At 60.5% G+C, this 16,334-nt stretch overlaps 2 protein-coding genes across 3 annotated transcripts; one reads left to right on the forward strand and one right to left on the reverse strand.

Moving 5' to 3' along the window:
- The first annotated feature begins 201 nt into the window (after positions 1-201).
- On the forward strand, positions 202-3,920 carry ULK3 (unc-51 like kinase 3). Of its 2 annotated transcripts, XM_061447319.1 has the most exons (16): positions 202-360; positions 543-683; positions 765-885; positions 1,002-1,106; positions 1,206-1,349; positions 1,449-1,531; positions 1,608-1,763; positions 1,841-1,946; positions 2,057-2,097; positions 2,185-2,287; positions 2,368-2,432; positions 2,538-2,616; positions 2,701-2,741; positions 2,830-2,877; positions 2,953-3,007; positions 3,181-3,360. In XM_061447319.1, exons 1-16 carry the CDS (start codon positions 259-261, stop codon positions 3,195-3,197), a joined length of 1,407 nt encoding a protein of 468 aa, XP_061303303.1. In that variant the 5' UTR covers positions 202-258; the 3' UTR covers positions 3,198-3,360. The 2 variants fall into 2 exon arrangements, with proteins under 2 accessions (XP_061303303.1, XP_061303302.1); XM_061447318.1 differs by having other exon boundaries at positions 2,953-3,920.
- Positions 3,921-6,676: 2,756 nt separating this feature from the next.
- On the reverse strand, positions 6,677-10,897 carry CPLX3 (complexin 3). The gene is made up of 4 exons (XM_061446406.1): positions 10,756-10,897; positions 9,343-9,776; positions 8,946-9,033; positions 6,677-7,722 (listed from the first exon to the last, which is right to left on the reverse strand). Exons 2-4 carry the CDS (start codon positions 9,501-9,503, stop codon positions 7,498-7,500), a joined length of 474 nt encoding a protein of 157 aa, XP_061302390.1. The 5' UTR covers positions 9,504-9,776; positions 10,756-10,897; the 3' UTR covers positions 6,677-7,497.
- Between the last annotated feature and the right edge of the window lie 5,437 nt (positions 10,898-16,334).

Here is a 16,334-nt window from a genome sequence, read left to right on the forward strand (position 1 = left end):
GGTTTTGTTCCTCATCTTTTCATGTCCAGAATAAAGGTTAATAATAAAATGCCCATGTGCGCACCTGCAATCCCTGCTGCTGCCTGCGGGGGGGGGCGTGGCCACCACCAAAGGGGCGTGGCTAGCACCAAAGGGGCGTGGCCAGGGACCAGCCCTGAGTGCGGGCAGCATCGGGGGCGTGGCTATGGGCAAGGGGGCGTGGCCAGCAGCGGAAGGCGGAAGCGGCGCCGGGGGCCGGGCACCGGGTCCGGTTGGGGCATGGCGGGGTCCGGTTGGGCCCCGCCGCGCCTGGACGGGTTCATCCTCACCGAGCGGCTCGGGACCGGCACGTACGCCACCGTCTACAAGGCCTACAGGAAGGTAGGGCCGGGCCGGGCCCGCTGTGCCCTGCGAGCTCCGTCTCGCAGCCCTCCACGTGGGTGCCAGCCCCATAGCCCCTCTATGGGGGCCTGTCCCGTGTCCCCCCCCGTTACCACCCCCTTGGAGTGTAGACCCCGGCCCGCAAGGGTAGCCGTGAGCGGGGGGGGTGCTCCCGTTGGCAGAGGGACACGCGTGAGGTGGTGGCCATCAAGTGCGTGAGCAAGAGGAGCCTCAACCGGGCCTCGGTGGAGAACCTGCTGACCGAGATCGAGATCCTCAAGACCATCCGGCACCCGCACATCGTGGAGCTCAAGGACTTCCAGGTGGGGCCGGGGGTACCCATGGCTCTGGGGTGCCGCAGGCAGGGCACGCCGGTGTGAGCCGGTTTTCCCCTTGCCTCGCAGTGGGACAGCGACCACATCTACCTGATCATGGAGTTCTGCGCGGGGGGGGACCTCTCCCGCTTCATCCGGATGCGCAGGATCCTCCCGGAGAAGGTGGCGCGCGTGTTCCTGCAGCAGCTGGGTAAGGGCTCCCTGCCCGGGGGCTGGGGTTGGGGAATAGGGGGGTCAGGGATGCGGTGGTGCCCCCCCCCCCCCCCCCATCCCCACTGTCACACCCCCCCCTCTGCCCACCCCCAGCCTGCGCCCTCAAGTTCCTGCACGACCACAACATCTCCCACCTGGACCTGAAGCCGCAGAACATCCTCCTGAGCGCCCCGGAGCACCCGCAGCTGAAGCTGGCAGGTCAGGGCAGCCCCATGGAGGGGTCCAGAGGTGGTGGTGGGGGGGATTCTTTCTGCCTGCTCCCCTCCCCAAAGCTCTCCTGACCCTCTCCCCCTGCAGACTTTGGGTTTGCCCAGTACATGTCCCCATGGGATGAGAAGCACGTCCTGCGTGGCTCCCCGCTCTACATGGCCCCCGAGATGGTGTGCCGGCAGCAGTACGACGCCCGGGTAGACCTGTGGTCGGTGGGGGTCATCCTTTACGGTGGGTGTTTGCTCTTATTCCCCCCCCACCCTCCCAGGGCTCGGTGTGGGGCTGGTTTCCCCCTCTCCATCCCCACATCTCTCCCTTTTCCCCCCATAGAAGCACTCTTTGGGAGGCCGCCCTTCGCCTCCCGCTCCTTCGCTGAGCTGGAGGAGAAGATCCGCAGCGATCGGGCTGTGGAGGTAACGTGGGGTGGGACGGAGCTGGGGGGTCTCACCCATCGCAGGGCCTGTGCTCTCAGCCCCATTCCTTCCCCAGCTGCCCAGCCGGCCCCTGCTCTCCCCGGAATGCCGGGATCTCTTGGGACAGCTCTTGGAAAGGGACCCTTTGAAGCGCATCTCCTTCGAGCGCTTCTTTGCGCACCCCTTTGTGGATATGGACCATGTCCCCGGCCCCGAGAGCCTCTGCAAGGCGGTGAGTGGGGTGCTGGGGGGTGCTGGTCTCTGGGGATGTGGGGCACCAAGCCCTGAATCCCCCCTCATCTCCCCCAGACCGACCTGGTGGTGGAAGCAGTGAAGAAGGATCAGGAGGGAGATGCCTCTGCTGCCCTGTCCCTCTACTGCAAGGCCCTGGAGTACTTTGTGCCTGCTCTGCACTGTGAGTCCCCCCTGAGGGGGTCCTGGGTGTGTTTGGGGGGGGCACAGCACCCCAGGGGTTGCTGGTTTGCACCCCAACCACCCTGACGTTCAGTCGCTCTTCCCCACCAGATGAAAGCGATGCTCGCCGGAAGGAAGCCATCCGGGCCAAGGTGAGATAAGAATCCCTTGTGATGTGGGGACAGCATCCCACCCAGAGGCTGTCCCCATGCCGGGGTCCCCTCACATGCTGTGGGCAGGTGGGGCAGTACATCTCCCGAGCGGAGGAGCTGAAGGCATTGGTCACCTCCAGCAGCAAGACCCTCCTGCAGAGAGAGAACCCGGCCAGAGAGCTCCTTAGAGGTACCGGGGGTTTGGGGGTGTCAGAGCAGGAGGGGGGGCACCCAGTGGGGTTTGGGGCTGAAGGGTGCTCCCCCTTGCAGAGATGGCCAAGGACAAGCCCCGGCTCTGCACTGCGCTGGAGATGGCTTCTGCTGCCATCGCTAAGGTGAGGGGTGGGCTTGCGGTGCCCTCGAGTGGAAGGGGCAGGAGCAGCCCTGTGCGGGGTGGAAGCTGCTGCATCCCCCGGTGCCTGGCAAGGGCTGTCTGGCAGGAGGAGGAGGGCAAGGACGATGCTGACACCCTGGAGCTGTACCAGCAGAGCCTGGGGGAGCTGCTGCTGCTGCTGGCTGGTGAGTTGTGGCCATGGTGGGTGCTGCAGGGGCCGGTCCTGTGCCGGGCACTGGGCTGATGCTGCATCCCTCTTCCTTCTGCAGCGGAGCCTGCGGGGAGGCGCCGGGAGCTGCTGCACGCAGAGGTGAGGAACAGCCTGGGCACGGCCCCGTGTCCCCTTGGGGTGGCTGTGAAGAGACTCGTGCAGACGCTTCCCTCTCTTCCTGTGCCAGATCCAGACCCTGATGTCTCGAGCCGAGTACCTGAAGGAGCAGATGAAGGTATTGCTGCTTGGGGGGGGCTCTGGAGCGTGCTGGAGGGGGTTCAGGCTGGAAGCCTCTCCTCTCCCCTGACAGATGCGGGAGGCACAATCCATGGGCAAGGAAGCGCTGGCAGAGCCCGTACGGAGCAGTGAGTGTCCATCCCCATCCCATCGGAGCCTGCGGTCCTGTGGTGGGGAATGCCCCTACTTGGGGATATTCCTGCCCACGGGTGATCCCGACCCCGCACACCTTTATGCATGCATGGGCGCTGGGAGACAATGGCTTGTGCAGCCCAATGAGTGTCCCCTGTCCCCCGCACAGCCTGTACCTTGCAGTGATGCCCGGAGCCGGCCGCCGGGATGCTGCTCACCCAGGGAGGATGGAGGGGGTGACGAGGCTTTCATCCTGCCTGCACTGGGGTAACCGCCTTGGGGAGCTCCCCTGCTCGGGTGGGTCCGCAGGGCCATGTGCCTGCTTCCCTTCCCGACAGGCGGGATCCCCTCCAGCCCTGGTGTGCCGTTATTCCACCCTAATTCCCTCCGCTGGCTGCCACGGGTGGGTGTTGTTATCCTGGCACCGCCTCCGGCAGGATAACCCCGCATCCTGCCCGTGCGGCTCCTGTCTCTTCTTCCACCTCCCGCGTCCTCCTGGGGGGGCCCTGAGCACCGCACAGCCCCACTGGTGGGGCAGGCAGCAGGGCTCGGCACGCTGTGCCTTTCTCACCCAGCAACTACCTCTCTGCGCCCATCACCGCGCCTCCGGCCTCCATGGCCCGGCCGGCCCTCCCTCCTGCTGCTCCTCAACCTGTGCTGGGGGCTGGTGGGTACCGACTGCGCTTTCATCTGTGCCGTGAGGGGTCAGTGCTCAGTGGGCAGGGTGAGAGCTCTTGGGGCTCTCACAACCCCAGCAGCCCACTTACATCCCCAGACCACCCCCAAGTCCTGCTGAATCACTTCGGGTGCTGAGGTCGCCTGTCCTGCAGAGCAGGGGCCCTCCTCCCTGTCTGCTGCACTGCAAAGGGAATGTAATTTATTGTCTCAAATAAACACTTGGTTTGGGTTTCTCCATCTCCTCCTGTCTCAGGTTTGTGCTTTAACCCCAAAGGGAGCTCCAAGACCATGACCCAGCCCGGGGTGCCTGGAGCCAGACCCCTCGTCTCTGTGCCTCTGGCCAAGAGCGGAGCTGGGGCATCCCCTTCCCTCCTCTCCTCCCAGCTCCCGTCCTCCCTGGGGACATGAGGCAGCCAAAGCCAGCCTTGACCTTGTTTTCACTTCAGATCCTTTGGGTTCTGTCAAACACGGAGCAGAACAACACGAAAGGTTACGTAAAATCACGTTTTCTCCACTCGGTTGTTGTGGCTGGTGAGGGACAGGGGGGTGTGGGGACGGATTGGGGTCACTTTGGGGTGTCCCAGGGCTGGTCTGAGCCAGGATCCCAGCAAAGCTCCTCCTGAGGCTGCCTTCACCCCAGATGCTACCCCATAACGTGGCTTCTTCCCCCCTCCATCCCCAGCCTTTAGTCCTTATCCATCTGCTCCGTGCCGGGCAGCTGGGGGAAGGCATTTCCATGTCTTTATTATTGTTATTATTATTATTGTGAGCACAGATTATTCCCTGAGGCTTTAAAGCGCTTCCAAAGCCCCTGCCCTCCCCGGCCTGTGGCGAGCGCAGAGCCGCTGGGGACGGCGGCACCGCAGCCGGGGCGGATAATCGCATCTGCCTTTCCGCTCTGCCGAAGACACGGATGAATCCGGAGCTCTGGAAGCAGGAAGAGGCTCCGGGGGTGCCGGAGCTTGGAGAGGGCGATGCCCCGGCTTTGTGTTGGGTGGATGGATCCCGATTAACCCTGGTACCTGGAGCAGCAGCGGCGTGACGCTGCAGCGGGATGGGAAAGGGTTCAGTGGAGATCCCGCATCATGCCGTGCTGGTTCGTTTGGTTCAGTGCTTAATGACTGCTCATTTGGGGAAAGCACTTGCTCACCAGTGGAAAAGAGGCCTGATCCTGCTCTGTAGGATGAGGGCCTGTTCCACAGCTGGTGCTGGAAAGCAGGAGCTCTGTCCGCAGTGATCCTCTAGCATCCAGCTTGAGGAATCACACCAAACCTGGCCTCATAGGTGAGGGAATTCTAGAGAGGTTTATAGCACAGCAAAGGAAAATCTGGATCTTTCCTGCTTTAATCCACACTCATTCTTTGCTTTGAGTTTTCCAGGCTGCGTGTTGATGCCCGGAGCAGTCGTATGGCGTGCAGGCAGCCGGGATGCTCGGCTGCAGGGAATGACAGCAGACAGGATGCGCGTCGCGCTGGGCAGGAGGCGAGCTGCCTGCGCTGCTCCCCCCCCATCCCAAACTGCCCTCCCTGGCACAGCACCGGGCTCGGAGCATCCTTGGAGCTCCCGCCAGGAATGGGGAGGAGCGAGGGCTGCGCTGCTGCTTTGCTTTCACATGCCTGGGGGTCATGGAGCCTCCTAAAATAAACCCGGGCAGCTTCACGCGGCCTTTGCGTGGCAGCACGTGGGCTGGGAGCGTAAGGGGGGCACATGCACCACCGGGGGCTGCGCTGCTCACCTGGACCCAAGGGCTGCATCCCGCATCCCTCCCGCATCCCTCCCGCTGCTCCAGAGGGGTGTTTTACTGATCAGGGCCTCGCCGTCAGCCTGGGATTTAAAAGCCAAGCCATGCCGGAGGGCTCGGCTTGGTCCTGCTATCGCTTTCCTGGGGGGGGGGGATTAGATGAGCTTGGGCTCATCCTCATCAGGTATGATCCTTTTCTGGAGCTAAAGCTGCTGCTGCCCATATTCCCCCCTTCTTTTCTCTGTGTGGGGCTGGGTTGGAGCAGATGTCCTCAAGGTGGTGTTGGGCCCCTGTGGGGCTGTGATGATGTGAGTCCCCATGGGTAGAGCATCCTTCGTGGGCTGCCTCTGTCCATCCTGGCAGCCAAAGCAGTGCCTGATGTCCTCTGAGAGGTGACTGCCCCATCCCTGGCAGTGTTCGAGGCCAGGCTGGACACAGGGGCTTGAAGCAAGCGGCTCTACTGGAAGGTGTCCCTGCCCGTGGCAGGGGTTGGAACTGGATGAGCTTTAAGGTCCCTTCAACCCAAACCAGGCTGGGATTCTGTGGAAACCTCTGGTTTTGGAGGGTTTCAGGCCCCAGCATGGCAGTACCAGGGATCTGTGGGCAGGAAGCAATCTCCTGGCTGTACCAGGGAGCTTTGCTCAGCCCCACATGGCCTGATCCAGCATCCTTGACTGCAGCAAGGACAAGTAACCATCCCCAGCTTCCCGCAGCCTCCCTGTGTTCTCCTGCCTGACCCAACTCCCCTGCCAAAGCAAATCACGGTTAATCCATCCCCGCCGCTGGGATGTGGAGCAAGACATTCCCAGCCGGTGCCAAGTGTTTCCCAGGAAGGCTGCTGCAGGCGCCCACCTCCCCTGCCGGGATGCAGCCAGGCTGGAGCTGCTCCAGCTTGGACGTGTATTGGGCAAAGCTGTGTCCTTGCTCGGAGCAGTGCCACGGACACCCCGTGAGGCTGAGGCCGTGCATGAGCTGAAGGCTTTTTACTCAAATAGCCCCAAATCTGTGGGATTTGGGGGTATTGTTGGCTTTTAAACCCATCTGCTGACAAGAAACCTCTTGTAGCATCCCTTTGGTGCAAACCATTGCAAAGCACCCACCCGGAGCCCAGCGAGCTGCTCCCTGCTGGGTGATGCTGCTGGAGGTCTCCCCTTTGAGCCGCCAGCCCCGCTCCCCCTGCTCTGCAAAGGGGATGCCCTTGATCTCTCTGCACCCGAGGCGAGCACTGCTCAAGGACGGGCAGAAGTGCATAGACATCTCCTGGTATTTATTCCACCGGTTACAACTGTACCATGGCACGGGGACAGCAGAGGAGGTGGAGAGACACTCGATGAGCACAGCGCACAAGTACAGCACGACAGGGGAGGAGGAGGAGGAGGAGAGATTCCCTTTCCACTTTGTTCTCCTGGAAGGAACAAGGACACGAGCGGCTCCCACCCCGGGGAAGGGCTGGTGTGGGCTCCCATGGGCACCGGGGAGCGGGGTTTATTCCTCTCTGGCATCAATTCAGGCTCCATCCCTCCGGTCCTCAACACCCCCTTCCCGCTGGGCTGACTGGGATCGTATAGCAGGTCCTTCCCAGCTGACTCCTTGCGGAGGGGCCCTCAAGGGCAGTGCTTGGTGTCTCTTGCCCATATGGAAGGTTAACTCGCATCTCCCACCATGCAGAGCAAACCGGAGCCTCCCCATCATTCCAGGAGGCAGGAACCCGGCGCCTGGGCACCGCTCTGCGGGAAAGCCTTTGCCTTCCCATGCTGATGTGCTTCAATGACACCCCAAGGTCACTCCGGGCTTTCCTTCCCCGCTCTCCCTAGGGACACCCGCTGCCGGGCACAGGGGTGGGATGGGGCACAGGGGAACATGCTGCCTCTCGGCTCTAACCTCGGACCGGAGAACAGGACAACAGCCACACACCAGGGACACCTGGGGCAGGGGTTGAGGCAGGAGGAGGACCCGGCTCTGCGGGACGAGGGGGGCAGCATCAGTGGGGTCCCCGCTGCAGGCGGCACCGCTCGGCTGCCCCCCTCCCTTCCCATCCTGCCGGCGGGGAGCGGGGCTGCTGCCACCTCACATCATGGAGCACTTCTCAGCCGACTGCTTCAGGTCCTCGAGCGTGGCCGAGGCTTTGTCCTTCAAGGAGTCGAGGTCCAGGTTCTGGATGTTGCTGAGCTGGCCGATAACCGAGTTCTTCTCCTCCTCCTCCTCGTTGTCCTGCTCGATCATCTTGGCCAGCTCCTTGGGCAGCTCCACGTCACCTCCCACCAGCTGGATCTGGTTGTCATCCGTTTCGTTCTGTAATGGGCAAGGGGGAGGTCAGGGGGTGGCACAGGGGGGCTCTGCAGGCGCTGAGGGCACGTGAAGGGCTCACAGTGCTCCAGAGCGTGGGCTTTGAGCTGTCTCCCTGCACTCAGGTCCATGTGGGATGGTCCCTGCGGGGTGCCAGCCACGCTCGTGCTGTGGGTAGGATGCTGACCCCGAGGGGATGCGGGTGAGCAGAGCCTGGGCGCACACCAAGGGACCCCAGGGTGCAAGCATTGGTGTAAACTGGCGCTGGGGAGGTTTAGCACCCGGTTAAGTTCCACGTACACTCAACGGCTGTGCCCACGGAGAGCAGGGCTACAGAGCCACAGGGAGGCACGGGAAGAGGCAGCCGGGCTGCCAAGCAGCATCAGTGATGAGCAGAAGAAACTTGTCAGAAGATGAGGACATCTCCAGCATGGAAAGGATAAGGATCGGGGGCCAGAGCTGAGCTAATCCCGCTTTCCCCCGGAGAGCAAAGGGAATCTCGGTCCCGTTCTGCCTTTTCTCGCTTTTGGCAGGGGAAAGATTCCTTTTCCAGCTGTTTATTCCATGGCAATACAAGGGGTGTTTGGAGCAGGGGGTGCTGAGCACTAACAAATAGTCTGAACAATGCCACTTGGCTGGGCAGACCTTTCCCAACTAATATTAGCCTGGCTCCAATTTAGAGTATTCACCACTGAGGCTCCTGCTGAATGAATGGGGGGTTTGGGGGGGAGAAGAGCTTGTAGCAGGTCCAAGAATAGCTGAATTCTGCCTTGATTGGATTGTTCCTGGTGAATCGTTCATCACCAGAATGGAAACTCCAAAACAGGGCTTTAGGTAGGAAGTGTTTCCCAAATAATCCGGGCAGAGGAGAGGGCTAATCCAGCCGGGAAGGTGTAATTCCAGCTCCGATCCCAGCTACAGGGCTGAGAGCCCGGGGTGACGGCTGCTTCCCCTCATCCAGCTGGGTTTAGGGAGCAAAAGAGAGGAAGATGGGGATGAAGCACGGCTGAGGGGGTGCTGGGGGTCCCTCTGTGCGGGTTGCGGTGCTCAGGGGTGACTGGAAGGGGCCAGGGTTCACATGGGAGGGTGCTTTGGGGGGAAACTGGTTTGCATTTGGGCTTTGTAGTTCGGAGCCCCCCCCCCCAGCCAAGAGCTGTGGTGCCTCTTCCCCATGCACAGAGCACCCCACGGCTCTGGGGTGCCCCCCCCCATGCCCAGCAGGGCAGTACCTTGGGGAGCCTGTACTTGTCTCGGAAGTGGGACCTGACCGTGGCTCTCTCCGCCTTGCGCTGGGCAAACTGGGCATCCCTTTCCATCCTGTGAACCACAGGGGGCAGTTACCGGGGTCTGAACATTCCCCCCCCCCCCCAGCCCGGGTACCCCCCATCCCCTCCGCAAAGCCCCATTTCCCCACCACTTCCTCCCCTCCCAGTGCATCCCGAAAGGAGGAAACAATCCCATCTCCCGGGCGAGGAAGCGGATTAAGGGATTAGGGGGTTCATTAGAGTCCCTCATAGCCCTGCTGTCCCCAGCGCTGTCCGGCCCCCCCCCCCCCCCCAGGCTCCAATGCGTGGGGCTGCAGAGGGGGCACCCCACACCCCGGTGCCCGCCGCAGGGCTCACTTACTTCTCCTCCACCAGCTGCCGCTGATATTCCTCATACTCCTCCCGGGTCATTCCCTGCGCCTCGGCCGGGGACTTCTCGCCCTCGCTCTTCTCCTCGCCGCCCAGGCCGCCCGTCAGGTTCTTCAGCTGCCCCCCCACCATGCTCTTCACCATGAACGCCATGGTCGCGGTCCCGGGGGGAGCAGGGGTGCCGGGGAGATGGGGTGCTGGGAGACCCGGGGTCAACGGGGAGATGGGGTGCAGGGGTCAGGGTGGGGATGCACAGTCAGGAGGAGCCGAGGTATACTCGGTGCTGGGGTAGCGGGAGTTACCGGAAAGCCGGGGAGATGTGGTGCGGATCCCCGGGGATCAGGAGTACGGGGTTATTGAGGAGCCAGGCTCAGCGGAGCCGAGTCCCGGAGCGCCGGAGCACGGGGTTACCCGGGAGCCGGGATGCTGTGGAAGTGAGTTCCCGGAGCACCGGATTACCGGGGAGCCGGGGTGCAGCGGCGCCGAGCTGCTGGGATGCTGGAGTACGGGGTGATTGAGGAGGCGGGGTGCAGCGGAGCTGAGTTCAAGGGATGCCGGAGCCCGGGGTTACCCGGGATGCTGCGGGGTGAGTTCCCGGCGTTACTGCGGAGCCGGGATGGAGCAGAGCCGAGTTCCTGGGATGCGGGGCACGGGGTGATTGAGGAGCCGGGGTGCAGCGGCGCCGAGCTCCCTCTCTGCCGGGTCCCCGCTCCGGTGCTCAGCGTGTCCCCATGGCGGGGCCGGGGCCGGGGCCGGGCGGGCGCTGCAGCACCGTGCCGCGGACAGCTCCGGTGTGTGCGGGGCGGCAGCACCGCCCCGGCCCCGGCCCCGGCCCCGGCCCCGCCGCCCCCCGCCAGGCAGAGGCGGAGCCGCCGCCGCCGCCACCGCCCCCCCGGCCCCAGCCCCGGGGGATGCCGTGAGCTCCGCCCGACCCCCGCACCCCGAGCCCGGCGTCCCCCTGCGCCCATGGCCGGCAGCGGGCACAAGGAGCGAGGCGCTTCTCCCGTCTGTCCCCATCGGCCTGGTGCGGCGGGGGAAAAGCCGGATTTAACACCCTGTGAAAGCCATATGTGCCGTGCACAAGGAGCAACTGTTGTTTGCTTGTAGAGCTAAGGGCTGCCGTGCCCAAACCCTTCTTCCTCTCATTCCTACTAATGGTATTAACTGCCATTAAAGCTCACACCCGCTGATGTGCAACCCAGGGACCCACGCGTCCATCGGTCGCCTAAATCAATAGGCTGAGGCCAGAGCAGGCATTGATTTCGTTGTGTAATTCCCTCGGCCCCTCCAGCTTTCCTGGCTCCCATCCTGCCCCCACTCCCACTTCCCACTCCTGCAGTCTCCCTTGACTGCAGCCATACCAGGGGCCTTAGGGAGTGAGCAATTAATGGCATCAGAAACGCACCTCCCTTCCAGATGGCCAGCCTGGCTTTCACGGGCATTTCTCCCTTTTTCCCTTCTCTGCTCATGAGAAAACCAGCGCGGCTTCAAACCCCAATCCCGGCTCCGGGAAATCATCGCATTGCCCAAATTTAAGAGAACCTCTGCAGATTAAAAATGCTGGAACAGCTGTGAGGCGATGAAGTGAAGGAGGGAGGGGGAATGGGGCCATCTTTTCCCTTCCCCCCTCGCCCAAGGTGGCACCAGGCAGAAACGTGGCTTAAAGGGAAACTAAATCGGGAATAAATCCCATATTTGTCTTGGCTATTTTCCCTGGCGTCCCATTGGAAACAGCGTGTCCAAGTTCTGGCTGTCCATCAGCCAAGGACTGGGGGAAAGAGGGGCAGAGGGCAGGAAAAGCACCCCAGCTCGTGTCCCATGCCCAGGGCAGGCTTGAGCCCTGGGCTGGTTCAGAGCAGGCTCTGGATGCGGCTGGTCCCGGGTGCGTTGCTCAGGCCGGATTTCTGTCTAAGCAGTCACTAACAGCAAGAGACTTGAAGTCAGGACCGATTTTTTCCAGCTGGGTTGGATAGGTCAGCTCCCCTGTAGCCTCCCTGTCTGAGACGGAGAGGAAGCAGCTCGTGATGAGCAGCAGTGCTCGGCCAAGGCAGCTAGGTGAAAATGAGCATGTGAATACCTGCACGGGGTACGGAGCTGCTTCTATAGGGATGCAGCAAAGGGCAAAAGGAGCTCTTGCAGCTGATGGAAGCTCTCCAATCCCTCTGGCTCCTTGGCCCAGGCTCTTTCCAGAGGGCCAGTGTCCCATCTGGAGGCAGATAGAGGAGAAAGGGCCTTCGGAGGGTTGGGAATGCTTCAAGGTAGTTGATTTCCCCATCTGCTCTTCTTCGGGCAGCTGAACTGTTCCTTATCCCCTCAATATATTCAAGTCAGAGTGAGTCATCCTCCCTGCCAGGACTCTAACCTGCAGTAATGAGATGTAAATCCTTGCATGACCTATTATATTAGCTTATGCTATATCACACATCTGCCTGGATTAGACGGGAGGGAGATGAAACGTCCCCCGGTAGCAGCCAGCCTCAGACAAGCCGGTGGAAGTTAAGAGGATCCTCTCTCAGCGTTGACACCTGATTTGAATAGGATGCAAGCAGTTTGGTTTCCTCCGCCACGGTGAGAGGGATCATTTCAGCTCTCCTTGCCAGGTAATAGGAGAACTGGCTCCAAAGCAGCAGCTGGATGCTCTCCCCTCATGCAGGGCTCTATGTGATGCTCCAGAGATCCCTGCAGGGGACCAGAACTGACCAGGATTCCTCCCATCACTGCCACATCGGGGCAGCAGCCGCCTGCTCCGGGCACAGGGATAAGGCACAGTGACATCCATCCGTGATGGTGGCAGCTGGGGTGGAGCTGGGAGCTCAGCATCCGCCAGGCGGGAGCTCTGGCCAGTGGTAGAGTGGCCTTGGGGACAGTGGGGAACACCTGACCCCTTTCTTGGAGGTCCCCAGCAGCAAAAGAGCAATAGAACAGGCTCTGATTACACTTTAATACTAATACTGATACCGATACTAATACTGATGCTAATGCTAATACTCTGAGCTGAAACAGAGAGAGCTGGTGTAGGTGTGTTGTGTGCCCTTATTGGTTCAATCAGCTCCTCTCTGTAAACTCCTTTAGCTGTAAGAAGGCAACTATCACTCCGTGACAGCTATGAAGAAGCTGTTAAGAAGATACTGAGGTGCTGAAGTGCTGAGGTCAAATGCAGTGGGATCTTGTGAGGGAGAGCTTGGCCAGAGGGTCCTGGAGCTGTCTGGAACCATCATGAGCTTCAGCTGCCAAGAGCTCAAGAGAAAATATCATAGAATATAGCTAGAACATAATAGAAGCATGGAATGATTTGTATTGCAAGGACCTCAAAGCTCATCTAGCCCCAACCCCTGCCATGGCAGGGACCCCTTCCACTAGAGCAGCTTGCTCCAAGCCCCTGTGTCCAACCCAATCTGAGCTCTTGACATAACATCCCTTCAAAGGGCAGCGGGTTCCCTTCTGCCCAGCAGTCGCAGGGGTAAAAGTGCTGCTGTGTCACCAATACAGGGAATAGAGCAGGGTAGGGAGAGGGTGGTGTAAATGATCAAATGAATGACTTCCTTTCGTCGTACTCGGATGTAATTCAATGAAGTGAAATGCATCTGGAGTTTGCCTTGGCTGCGGAAGGTGCAATGCAACGCAGCATGGTGTGGAAATGAAATCAAAGCTGCCTTGTCATGACCTAGGGAAGCCATTTCCATGTGAAACATTCCAACTCCTATAGAACCAAGCCTCTGAGGGCCAAAAATCTGTTGTCATCGCCTAAGACGAGGTCCCAAAGGGGGGAGGGTCATTTCTCTTCTTATTTGATGCTAAGCCTTCGTTTTACTCAAGGAGAGTGGTTTACCACGTAGGCTCTGTCACACATCATGAACACTTACTCCTTTTCAAGCCCCCTCGTGTTTAATTGCATCCCGAGCTGTGGGGTGGCAGCAGAGCTGCCCTCAGCGTGGACATCACTGTCTGTGCTCAGGAGGGAGAAGTCGCAAGGTCCTTCACAGGGTCATGCCCATCTCCTCTCTAGAAATACAAAATACTTTTACATTATTACAGTATTTTTACTTTATTACAGTCTTTTTACATTTCTAGCATTTTTTTGATAATGAATGATAGACATAGCTTGATAATGGCCCTGGGCTGGCCTAGCAGAGCATCCCCTCTGTGGGACCTGGGAAGGGAAGCTGGGATGCTGCTGAGATCTCCCCAAATTCCCTCTGATCCCCTTTATATCATCATGGGGCTGAGCACGGGTTGCCCAGACTCAGTGTTTGAGCGCAGGATTTCTTTGTGTGGGATGGGAATGGCCCTGACGGGGCTGTGCGAAGGGACAGGCAGCCTCTGCCCAAGGGATGCAGGCTTTGGGATGCTGCGGGCGCATCCCCAGAAGAGGAGGGTGACGAGGCACGGGAGGAGGTCACAGCACAGGCCAGGGTGGTTGTGACCCCTGCCCGAGGAGCCATGCTGTTTGTGGGGGTGAGGAGGAAGAAGAGGGAGGTGATCGGGGTGCGGGTTGGCAGAGCCTGCACCCAAGCAGTGACACAAATCCAGCCGGACAGACACACGGAGCATGTAAACAGGCACATGGGGACACCATGTGCTGCCTCGGTGCAGAGCCAGCCCGGAGCAAAGGCACACGCCAGCCGGAACACACACACACACGCACAGCTTTCCCACGGGGGATCTTTCCAGCCTTGCCTTCATTTCCTGGAGCGCTCCGAAGGAAAAGGCAGAGCGGGATGAGGTGAACGGCGCGGAGCCGTGCTGGGAACGGCTTTGTGCTATAAATAGTGCTGGTGATAAAGGCAGGCGTGTGGGAGGGGGGGGACGGACGGACGTGCGGGCAGGGCACAGATGCCAGGGCTCTGGAAGCCCGTGCATCAGGGATGGAGCAGAAGGAGCCTTGTCCGGCCATCATGGGAGCGGGTAGCTTGCTCCCAGCAGCACTGAGTTAGGCATTAGGGCAGCTTGGGAGGGGGCACCGTGCACCCCTTTCTCTTGGGATGGATGCTTTGCAGCCCTGGGAAATGGGAAGCAGCGAGGAATTGCAGCTGGAATTGCGCTGGGAACAGATGGGCGCTTCGGTTCCCTTTGAAGTTTGTTGAGGGAGGGGAAGGCTCCCTGCACCCCTGGGGTAAGGGGGGAAGGCAGGGCTGGGATGTAGGGAAGGGTCAGAGCTAAAGGTCAGAGCATCTCTGCTGGGAGCAGGGATGGGACAGGCTGCTCCAAGAGGCAGCAGGAGGAAGCAGGTGAAGGAGCCGGGATAGGGAAGGAAAAGCAAAGCTCCTTCTGCCCCAGAGCCAGGGGCTGGTTCGCAGGAGCTGTTTCTCCTGGCAAGCCGTGCGGCAAAGGCAGAGGGAGAGGCAAAGCAAGTCCCTTTGTGCCGTGTCACGGGCACCCCGGCGCTCAGCAGCCATCACTCCCTGCCTGCTGCTGATGATTCACACTGAGAACTTGAGGCAGGATGGGAGCTGACACAACTGGGCCCAGTGCCCATCTCCCTGTCGCTGATGGGAAGAGGAGGAGGAGGAGGAAGAGGGGACATGTTGTGAGCCAGCACCCGAGGGACACAGCAGCCCCCGGGCATCACGCAGGAGCCGGCAGCCTGGATCCCCCCGAGGCTGCTGATGGGTTCAGAGATGATGGGAACAGCCCCCAGTCCCTAAGGAGAAAGCACCTTGTGGGATACAGGCTGTCCTTGGCTGGGCATCAATGGGCAGCAGCCCAGAGTGGGGGAGACCCAGCGACAGGAGTCAGGAGCAAACAGCCCTGCATGGGGGAACCGAGGTACAGGGGCTGGCATCAGGAGAGGCTTGGCAGGGCTCAGCCTCCTTCCTGCAGTGAGAAGGATTTCTTACAGCAGCCCCTGAGGATGCCATCATGGCACCAAACCCCTCCAAAGCTCCCCTCTGCCCATGGGACTGATGAGCACAGACCTGGCAGTCGATGCCATTTAGAGGAAAACCCAAGGTCTGGCTGAGTTCTGGGTTAGGGTTTCGCCACCATCACAAGAAGGTGCTGGGTATAGCTCACCATTTCAACAGCATCTTCCTTGCAGGCTTTGCCTGTAAATGACTTTAATCTTCATAAGCCCCAAAAGTAAAGCTGCTTATATGGCTGGGGCCTGCTGGAGCACTAGGAGGAATGGGGGATGCAGGGGTTAGCCCAGGGGAAATAAAACCTGCGGTGGATCAAGCCGCAGCACATCCCTGTCCTGTCTCAGGGGCAGGAGCACTGGACTGCCACAGGTACCACTGCTGTGTCACTCCATCCTCCTTCCCACCCCGACCTCAGCCATACCTGCTCTCCCAGTGCTTCCTATTTTTCCCTCGATCATTCCTGCCAAGAGGAATCTCAGTCTCCATCCTCACCCAAAGCAGACCCAGAACTCCTGACTCCAGTTTGCGCAGCCGGTAAAGCTGATGCCCTGCGCATCGTTTAACACTGAATAATTCTCTGTGGATAAAGGGAACTGTCAGAATCCTGCCAGACACCACCTCCATCCTTCAAGGCAGCAGGGACTCCATAGGGACACCTCCTTCAGGGTGCAGGATCTGGGGAGTCCCATTGCACAGATGGCTTCAGCTCCTTGGCTGAGACAAGCAGGGGAGGGAACAAGCCCCAAAAGGTATCCCCAGATCTTCCACCACTTTGTCCAACCAGAGAAACCAGCCTGGTTTGTGCCGAAGGGACCTTTATGCTCCTCCAGCTCCAACCCCTGCCATGGGCAGTGACACCTTCCCCTAGAGTAGCTTGCTCCAAGCCCCTGTGTCCAACCTGGCCTTGAACACTGCCAGGGATGGGGCAGCCAAAGGTGGAAGATGAAGCCTGGCTTAAAGGGGAGCTTTAGCAGCACCATCCTCACCTGCTCTCATGGGCAGGATGGAGCCAAGCTGCTCACCCCAGCTCTGCAGTGCCTGCCGGGGAGCAGCGAGCAGGATGCGCCGCGTGCGTCGGGCAGGGGTTTGGTGGTCGTGTTCTGTTTTTTATTACAGGTTGAATCTC

The sequence above is a fragment of the Pezoporus flaviventris genome, unplaced genomic scaffold (genome assembly GCF_033815535.1).
Source record: "Pezoporus flaviventris isolate CSIRO_AGI_PZ_B2104156 unplaced genomic scaffold, CSIRO_AGI_Pfla_v1 ptg000006l, whole genome shotgun sequence".
NCBI classification, from domain to species: Eukaryota; Metazoa; Chordata; class Aves; order Psittaciformes; family Psittacidae; genus Pezoporus; species Pezoporus flaviventris.

Bases quoted from the DNA above. Each gene is read 5' to 3' on its own strand.
- CPLX3 (XM_061446406.1), bottom strand. From the start codon at position 9,503: ATGGCGTTCATGGTGAAGAGCATGGTGGGGGGGCAGCTGAAGAACCTG. The intron at 9,034-9,342 runs GTAAGTGAGCCC...TGTGGTTCACAG, and splicing joins CGGCAGCTGGTGGAGGAGAA to GATGGAAAGGGATGCCCAGT. The intron at 7,723-8,945 runs GTACTGCCCTGC...TGCCCATTACAG, and splicing joins ACAAGTACAGGCTCCCCAAG to AACGAAACGGATGACAACCA.
- ULK3 (XM_061447318.1), top strand. From the start codon at position 259: ATGGCGGGGTCCGGTTGGGCCCCGCCGCGCCTGGACGGGTTCATCCTC. The intron at 684-764 runs GTGGGGCCGGGG...CTTGCCTCGCAG, and splicing joins TGGAGCTCAAGGACTTCCAG to TGGGACAGCGACCACATCTA. The intron at 1,350-1,448 runs GTGGGTGTTTGC...TTCCCCCCATAG, and splicing joins GGTGGGGGTCATCCTTTACG to AAGCACTCTTTGGGAGGCCG.